Below are 9040 nucleotides of genomic sequence, written 5' to 3'. Positions count from 1 at the left end.
ACCTATTAATTTGATTAAAAGACTTAGGTTCAAATAAATGGATTTATTTCTAAATCCTTTTCCAATTCGCAAAAATCCGTGAATAAGCAAACTAGTTCTGGGTTGCTGAAATAGTTTAATACTTTGTTGCTGAAATAGTACTATAATCAGTAGTATAATATAAACAAAATTCAATTTTATTTGTTTAATATAATGCTATGATTAATGCTGTTATATTAAATGCTTATAAAATAGTGTTGTTATAATGTAAATCCAGTCTTTAAAAAATTATACCACTTTTTTTATTTCTACTTATTAATTTATAATAAATATATAAGTGTTAAATAATTAAAAATAAATAAAATTATTTGTTTAATTATAATTTTTTTGTTATTTTAAAATTAGAAATATAATAATTAAATAGAACCAAAATACATAAAAATTTAAAAAAAAAATGTTATATTATAATATTATAATGATGTGTACATATATGTTCACATATACATAATTTTCTTTAATTATAATTATTTTTTTTAAATACTGAATAAAAGTGAATAGATATTTAATCACTAAAAATTTATTTATTCATAAGGGTGCATATCACAATGAAAGAAAAAATACTATAAAAGAACAATAAAAAAAATAGCATAAAAAGTTATTAATATAATAATAACAATTTACATAAAAAATTATTAATATAATAATAACAATTTACAAAAAATTATATCTATACTTTTTTTCGATGGAGGAATTAGTATATATATATATATATATATATAAATAAAAAAAAATAATTTTTTCTTTCATGAAGCTAAAATTAAAAGATGTATAGATTTATAACATTGATGTTAAAACCTTCAAGTAACAACATATTGTCTCAATATTTTCGGCTAATAAAGTCTTGTAAGAGTCCACAATCAAAGCTGAGTTAGATCGGGCACCAATCAAAATCAAATCAAAATTTCAATACCAACTTAAGATAATACCAAATTAAAATTAAATGAGTAACCAAAACAGCTTAACAAGTCAAAAAATAAATCAATTCAATTATTTGATGTGAGAAAAGGAAAGGGACGGTGGTGGTGGTGGCGGGCGGCATGGGGTGAGAGGAACGAAGAGGTGCCAAGAAAGAAGGGAGAAGAGAAGCAAAGTCTTGTTCGCGGCTGCGCGAATCCAAGTTTCTTTTAGGGTTAGGTTTTACCCGACCTCGTGGTTACAAACCCACTAATTAAACCCGTTAACCCGCGGGGCTTAATTTTACCACGGTCTTATATATGTTAAAAGATGGGATCCCGTGGATTTGACAAATGGGCTTAATTTTACCTATTGTTTTAACATGATTTTAAAATATAAGGACCGCGGACCTAACGGATATGCCGCTGACCCGAGCCCGTTTACCCACCCATATGAATATGACCCCACTCTGCTCTGTTGGATCTATTCCTCAGATTGTGTTTTCTACTCCCTCACCTTCAACTCTTGTCTCTCGCACCCACACCTGTCTCTCTCTGTGCTACGAATATTCCCCTCAGTGAGGTTTTCAACTTCTTTCTTGTCTTTTGGCATACCTTCACATGCATTCTTTGTTCCCTTTCTTCTGCTTCTTTCTTCCATTTTAACTTTCAGATGTGTAGGTAAAATAATGGCGGGAAAAGGAGCGAAGGGGCTTCTTGCAGCGAAAACCACGGCAGCCAACAAGGAAAAAGACAAAGACAAGAAGCGACCTATTTCTCGCTCATCTCGTGCAGGAATCCAGGTTTTTTCCCCCTTTTCCTTTTTCTCCACGTTATTTAATGTCTTTTACTTTCTCTATTTTCAATTTTGAAACCTTCGTCACTCCGTTCATTTCTTCCCTCATGGTTTACTTTTGTTTAGCGCTAAAGAACACAGGGTAGGCTTGATAGATATGAAATTTTCTGATTCACCCACATGCAGTTTAACTATGTGCGTATGGAAGATTTTATACAAAAGGTTTAGGCACAATATATTTATATACATTTAAAAAATATAATAATTTTTGTTTTAGTCAGACCATGGATTTGTTGCTTAGTTTCTAGGTATTTGTCCTATGAGTGTATCTGGTGTTATTTTTTAGCGAATAATCTATCCATTCATGTTCATTCCTTTATACATAAGTTGAAATTTATTTTGAGTTTGTAAGTTTCAGGCTAAGATTTATCTGAAGTGTTCTTCCAGTTTTATTTTTTGTACATTAAGTTTTGTGAAGTTTGTTGCCTTTTACTGTAACAAATCTAAAAACCATACTTATTATGACTTTCGATTTGTTAAAAATGTAATTTTTTCTTACAAAGGTGTGTACCATATATGTATTTTTATATATCTTTGTAACTCTTTTATTTGTTTGGAAATATAGTTTCCTGTGGGTCGTATCCATAGACAGCTAAAACAAAGGGTCCAGGCCAATGGACGTGTTGGAGCTACTGCTGCAGTATACTTGGCCTCAATTCTTGAGTATCTGACTGCTGAGGTTCTTGAACTGGCTGGGAATGCAAGTAAGGATCTTAAGGTGAAGAGGATAACACCAAGGCATTTGCAGCTGGCTATCAGGGGAGATGAGGAACTGGACACCCTTATCAAAGGGACCATTGCTGGTGGTGGTGTCATTCCTCATATTCACAAGTCCTTGATCAACAAAACCGTAAAAGATTAAGTCTTGTGGCTCCTTATTGCATATTACCCTGTACTGAAACTAGGATGTGTTTATTGTGAATTCATCACAGTAGGCTAGTATTATTTCTTTACTAGTTTAGAACTGAGGTTGTAGTGTAAATGGTTTGCTAGACAATGCTTTCTTTAACTGTTTTAGCTGGTCTGTGTTAAGTTTTAACCATGGTGGATTCCTAGACAATGCTTGCTTTTAGATACAATCTGTGATTTGTTGTCTGTGTTGTCCATTTCAACCCTTTAGTTTTGGTGGTTTTATTTTGTGCTTTAAAACTTCTTCTAGGATGGAAGAAACATGTTTAAGACTATGAAAGTTTTAATTTCAAAATACGAAATCAAACTTGCTATTAGTAGTTCATTAGACCAATTTGATTTGATTTTTTTATTCAGAATGTGTACCCAGACAGTTGCTTTTATCTTGTCAATGATTTGGTTTCTCTATGAAAAAGGACTATGAAACTGAAATAAAATAGAATTTGTGACTGAATACTGAAGTCTTGGTTATTTGAATTGTCTAAGAACTAGCATATACTTTAACAGAAGATGAATTTGTTCTTAAAATTCATGCAATTCTATAATGCCGTGGATAAGATGAGGAATTGTTCTGGTGTATAGTAGACGAAAAGTTCCCAAAACCTAGGGTATTCTACCCGCATTCGTAAATAGTTCCCACTATTCTTTGGATCAAGATCTCCAGATATTGAAATACTAGAAAAACTTATTAACATACTTTGTATTGATGAGTAAATAGTATAGCACTTTATATAGTGAGATTCTCAATGACAACCTTTAATCTGTTGTCTATTGAACTGCTTGTTTGGTGAATATTGTATTAAGTTTGTGTGCAAGTAAGAGGTATTAGGTTTTTGTGCATATAAGAAAAATTCCCACCGAGCAGCATCCAGCTTACACCATTCAAAAAGAAAAAAAAATCAACTGTCAAATAAAAAATAAAGTATATTAAAAACTAAAGTTTAAAAAAAGATGTAGTGGATTGCTTTTTTATTCATTTTTTTAAAATATATGATTCAAGTTGAAATGTTTTTAAAAAAACACTATATCTTAAATTTTGATAATGCCATATATACAATTATTTATATAACATTTTAACTCAAATTTAGTTTAGATACATTCATAGGGCCAATATTTGTTTTGTTTAAGACTATTGACTTTTGCTGCTAAATAAGATGGTCTGAGACACAGCAGATTAAATTAATAGTTGCATCACTTTGTCAACGTATTAGTGAATAGAATAATATGATTGATAGTATGTTACATGTTATATTTGTATTTTAATGTAAGTGAAAGATTTTGAGGAGATATTTTTAAGTATAACAACTAATTTGAAGTCAGTGGAATATTTTGAGGACTAAAGTGACATGTTTGTCTTATTGGTGTACTTGAGTGAGTGAGAATAAAGAGACACTCAATAAGAACGGTTGGATTCAATTCGTGCTTTCATTCCAATTTTCTGAACCTATTAGGGTCATTCAAAGTTCCCACTTCCACTGAACTTACAAGGTGAGCCATGACTAATGACTAACTAAAAGAATCTAAAAAATTGGCAACATGGTGAGATTAAAATTCTGTCCTTCAAAGGTGAGTGTTGACCACTTAAAGAATGGGTATTAACTAAAACAAATTGCCAACATTTTGAAAATTAAATTTTCTCCTTCAAAATGACTCCACTAAACCAAAGTACGGTATTTCATGTTGGTCAAATATGCGAAGTACAATTTTTAATGGTTTTGAAGCGTGTAATTACTAAAAAATCACTCTATAATTATCAAGCTTATAATAATCATGTTATTATTAAAAGTGTATCTATCCGTCATAAGGTCAAGAATGTCAAAGGGTTTGAGAGTGTATGTGTACATTCCTTAACCGAGCATTCATTGTCATCAATGACAATTATGAATAAAATGACTTACTCAGTGAGTCTTGATTGATGAATGAGTATTTATGAAGTAATAAATGACAATTATACAGTCAACCCAAAGGCTGTAACCTAAGAGATCTATACATACCTACTCTCTAAGAAGTACAATTTATCTTATTCTATACTCTTAGCTCTCATACTATCAAACACTTATCATCATCTTGTGCTCCTACTGACTTTAACATTAAAGAGTCTTTTTCAGGTGAAGATCTCCCTCTTGTTGGAGATCAACTGAAAGCTCATTCTATTGAGGAATATCTAGTCCTCGTCAAGACACCCTCCGAGTTCATTTCCGGTAGGAACAAAAAGACATCTTCGTCTCACAAAGACAAAAAAAGATTTTGTTTTGAAGAATACATTATGTGAAATTGAATTTATGTCTTACATTATGTGATATATTCAAAAGATAAAAGTCTCACTTGCTCATTCGACTCATACTATAAAAGTTTATATAACAATGTGTTCCATCTACCTTCAACTGCGTAAAGAGTTGTGAATCTGGTCTACACAAAATTGAGGCATGAGATTAATTTTTTCAAGATTCACAAAATTGAGGCATGAGATTAATTTTTTCAAGATTTTATTGGCATGTTGCAGTTTAAATATATGCTAAGTTTTCCTTTGTTGGTGTGATAAAGGAGTTTTAAGTCCTTTTTATTGTAAGTTTTTTAAATATTTACTTTGTCTTTTATTTTTATATTTCTTTATCCCTTCTATATTATATGGTTGTTTCATTATTTTGGTTTCTTGTATTTTAAAATACCTGTTTTTCACATTTTTATATATGATTGTTGTGTCTTGACTTTACCTTGTATATTGTAATGTAATTCCATGTATTATGTAATGTTACTCCTCTTTTTCATATTAGTGGGAATTGTGTGATTGAATTGGTCGCATATGAGTCCCTTATAAGTAGCGGTCTTTTCTCTCTTTCACAACACACCATTGTCTATTTTTCTTCTCTTACTTTGAGTTATCGTACTTACTAGTTATGTAAACCACAATGTACCACACGAGAGGTTCCTGTTATATTTTATGAGACTTGCGCAACATGCCACAAATAAGTCTTTAAGGTTGGTGCTTAACCACACTTTATGAATATATGATGTTCGTGTTTTTAGCCATATTTTGCTATAATATTAAGGACACATGGAAAATGACATGCTCATTGAAACCAACTCTACACCTTAGAAGTCAACACCAACTTTACACCCGAGAAGCCAAACATTCTCTTGCAACACAAACCATTTTTGTGAAACATTCTCACACGTTTCAAAAAAGTGAAGTATTATCCTGTTAGAACTTCTGATGATGGCAATACATGCTTATATTATATTAAATATATATAAAGTTGATTTTGCTACTAGAACATCCAAATCTTGTGTTAATATACATCCACAAAGCACATTAGAAGTTGATCACATGCAAATAAGGTATATCGTCACACTTTGTTTAGCGCATTATCTAATGATATTTTTTTATGTGTACTCTTCCTAAAAAAAGCTAAAACTATTTGTGATTCTCTTATTCTCAAATATACTACCAAAGAATGTGGTTAAACAAGAGTTTGTTATAGAAAAATATTATCACTGGGATAGAACTGAAGATAAAGAAGTCAAAATTCAAACTGATGAATTTTACAAAATACTTAAAGTAGAAAATATTTTCCTACATGATGAATTCCTTTCAGAATTAATGATAGGAAAACTTGTTCAATCTTGGATCAATTACCACCAATAAATGAATAACAATCACAAACAAATTTCCTATTAAATTATATCACTCATATGATTATTGAAGTCACTAGTTGAAAGGAGTGTATTGGTACAGGGTCAAGACATTATTTACTAAGACACTGAAGGTAGAAGGCAAACCAACTTAAAAGAGGTAAAATTAAAAATCTGATGACAAGAAGAAAAATTAATTGAATATATAAACTCACCATAAAAAAGAAGAGGACTCATTTTGTTTATGAAAAGTTAGGTCATCGTGCACCTCAATACAGTCATAGAATCAGGATGACAGTCATCTTATGATGTGTGTCATGCTAGATTGGAGTATGTGAATCCATCATATGTTATTAAATAGAAATGGTTATGATTAATCAACATGCATGACAAACAAAGTAGAAAATATGATATATGTGTAAAATTTAAATTAACTAAGAATACGTGTCATTATGTGAAACGTCAAATTGAACCCCTTTATTTAATTTATATTGATCTTGCTAATTTGAAAGGTAGTAAAAATTACTTTGTAACTTTTATAATAAATATTCTAGATACACTAAATTGTACTCAGTCAAACATAAATATTAAACATATGAGATGTTTTTGACTTACAAAATGAAATCTAGATAATAAATTAAATAGAAAAATTAAAAGAATTATATTGTGATGAATATGTTTTTTCAATGACTATTTTGTAAAAAAATGCGTTATTCATGAAGTAATCTCACCATATTGACTTGAATCTAATAGAGTAGTTGGAGAAAAAAAGAACACGACTTCTAAAAAAATTATGTTTCATGCTTATTAATTATAGTTCTCCTAATAATTATGTGAAACCCTTTTTACAAATTTCACAAAATAAGATATCCTATAAAAAAAATTGATACAACATCCTATAAATCGTGGAAATGTTATCTATGTGATATTAAATACCTAAACGTGAGGGTGCCTCACTAAAACTCACTAAAGTAAGGTTACCTAATCATAAGAAAAACAAAAATAAGTTCCTAAACTTCTAATTGCATGCTTTTAGATTATGTGAAACATAATATTACCTATAAATTTCTTGTTTTAAAAATGATGTAATTGACCATAATATAATAGTAAATACCGAAAACATTGAGTTATTTAAGAATATATTCCCTTCAAAGTTAAGAGAACATGTAAACAATCTATAGAAATTGTTAGTAAAATCACCTGTGAGAATTTAAAGAGAATAAAAACAAAGGAAATAAAACTCTTTTAAGGATGATTTCTGCACTTAAATATGATAATTGTGGCTTGATGTTACATGTATATCATCGTGTTAATCCTTATATCATATCAAGTTACTCTTCTTTTGTGTAAGTGAAAATTGTATGACCGTTTTGATCAAGCATAGGTCCTCCATAAATAAGAGAATCTCCTATTCTCCACAGATTTGTATATTTTTATACTTTTATTAATTCTCTAAATTTCAATATAAACAGGAGCATGTACTCTTCTCCACAATACACATTTGTATATTTTTATATTCTTATTAATTCTGTAAATTTCAATATCATGAATCCTAAATAATTTGGATAACATATTGTAATTAAGTTCTTAAGAACTCATAAATATAATATTTGTATTACCATATATTCATAATTCATAAATTTAATCGAATAAATTCATCTTTTAAGTAAATGAATAATCAAATTTCACATATTAATCATATAAAATGTATGATGTCTTTCATATTAGAGTTTTGAAGTTTACCACAATATGTATAGTTGTGTGTTAAGTCGTGTTTATTGTTTATTAAAAAATTACAAAAGGAAAAAAAATCCTTTGTTAAGTTTCTATATGGACACAAAATTTCTTAAACCCTAAATCTTAAATTTTAAATTCTAAATCATGAATCCGTGAAGTATTCAATTCAAAAAATATTTATTGAATTTCTGAAAATTCTAACACTGTTCTAACACAATTTCCAAAAAGAGAAATACATTAATTTTATAAAAACTTAAATTTATTGTATAAATTTTTATGATTATAAAAATAAGGAACAAATCATTTCGAACCAACCATGAGAAACATCTTTCCACTACAAAAAAGCTAAAACATACTTGTGCACATAAATCTTTATAATCTGTTAATTTCTATAATTCATAATTATATAATATATAGATTCGTGTCCCCGTGTCCTACATTTTAGAAATTATACATATTTTCGTGTTTGTGTCGTATCAGTGTTTGTGCTACATAATATAATAGTATTATAAAATGTAATTCGAGAGACACAGAGAGCATGAGAGACACATAGAGAGCATGAGAGTCATGTTATTGGATTTCAAAAAATTTGAGAAAGAAGAGAGATAAAGTGAGAAAGAGGAAAGAAGGAAAAAACAGTGATAAAATCCTAAAAATTCAAATTGAAAAGCAGTAACCCACTGTCAAAATTAAAGAAATGAAGATATATTTCAGAAAATTAAATTAAAAAGTAACTACACTACTTTCAAATATGTTCTACGTTCTGTTTTAATATATTTAAAAAAAAAAAAAAAGTTATAAATCAAGTAACTATTTCACTAACTACGTGTAAACGTTAAGTATGTAAACCTTAAGTATGAAAGAAACACGATACCACTATTCCCTAATCAGGACCATAATCTTTATGTGAAGATGCTCTTCATGCACTATTTATTTCCATTTTCTTTCTTTATATAAGCCCTTCTCATCTCTC

General features: G+C 29.2%; 1 protein-coding gene across 1 annotated transcript; it reads left to right on the top strand.

Annotated features, from left to right (window-relative positions):
* Nucleotides 1-1035: 1035 nt before the first annotated feature.
* On the top strand, nucleotides 1036-2883 carry LOC137829770 (histone H2A variant 1). The gene is made up of 3 exons (XM_068636673.2): nucleotides 1036-1515; nucleotides 1614-1735; nucleotides 2354-2883. Exons 2-3 carry the CDS (start codon nucleotides 1622-1624, stop codon nucleotides 2648-2650), a joined length of 411 nt encoding a protein of 136 aa, XP_068492774.1. The 5' UTR covers nucleotides 1036-1515; nucleotides 1614-1621; the 3' UTR covers nucleotides 2651-2883.
* The last annotated feature ends 6157 nt before the right edge of the window (nucleotides 2884-9040 follow it).

This window comes from Phaseolus vulgaris, chromosome 7, assembly GCF_051622355.1.
Source record: "Phaseolus vulgaris cultivar YP4 chromosome 7, ASM5162235v1, whole genome shotgun sequence".
NCBI classification, from domain to species: Eukaryota; Viridiplantae; Streptophyta; class Magnoliopsida; order Fabales; family Fabaceae; genus Phaseolus; species Phaseolus vulgaris.
Note: the sequence above shows the minus strand (reverse complement) of the source record. Positions and strands in the feature narration are given on the sequence as shown.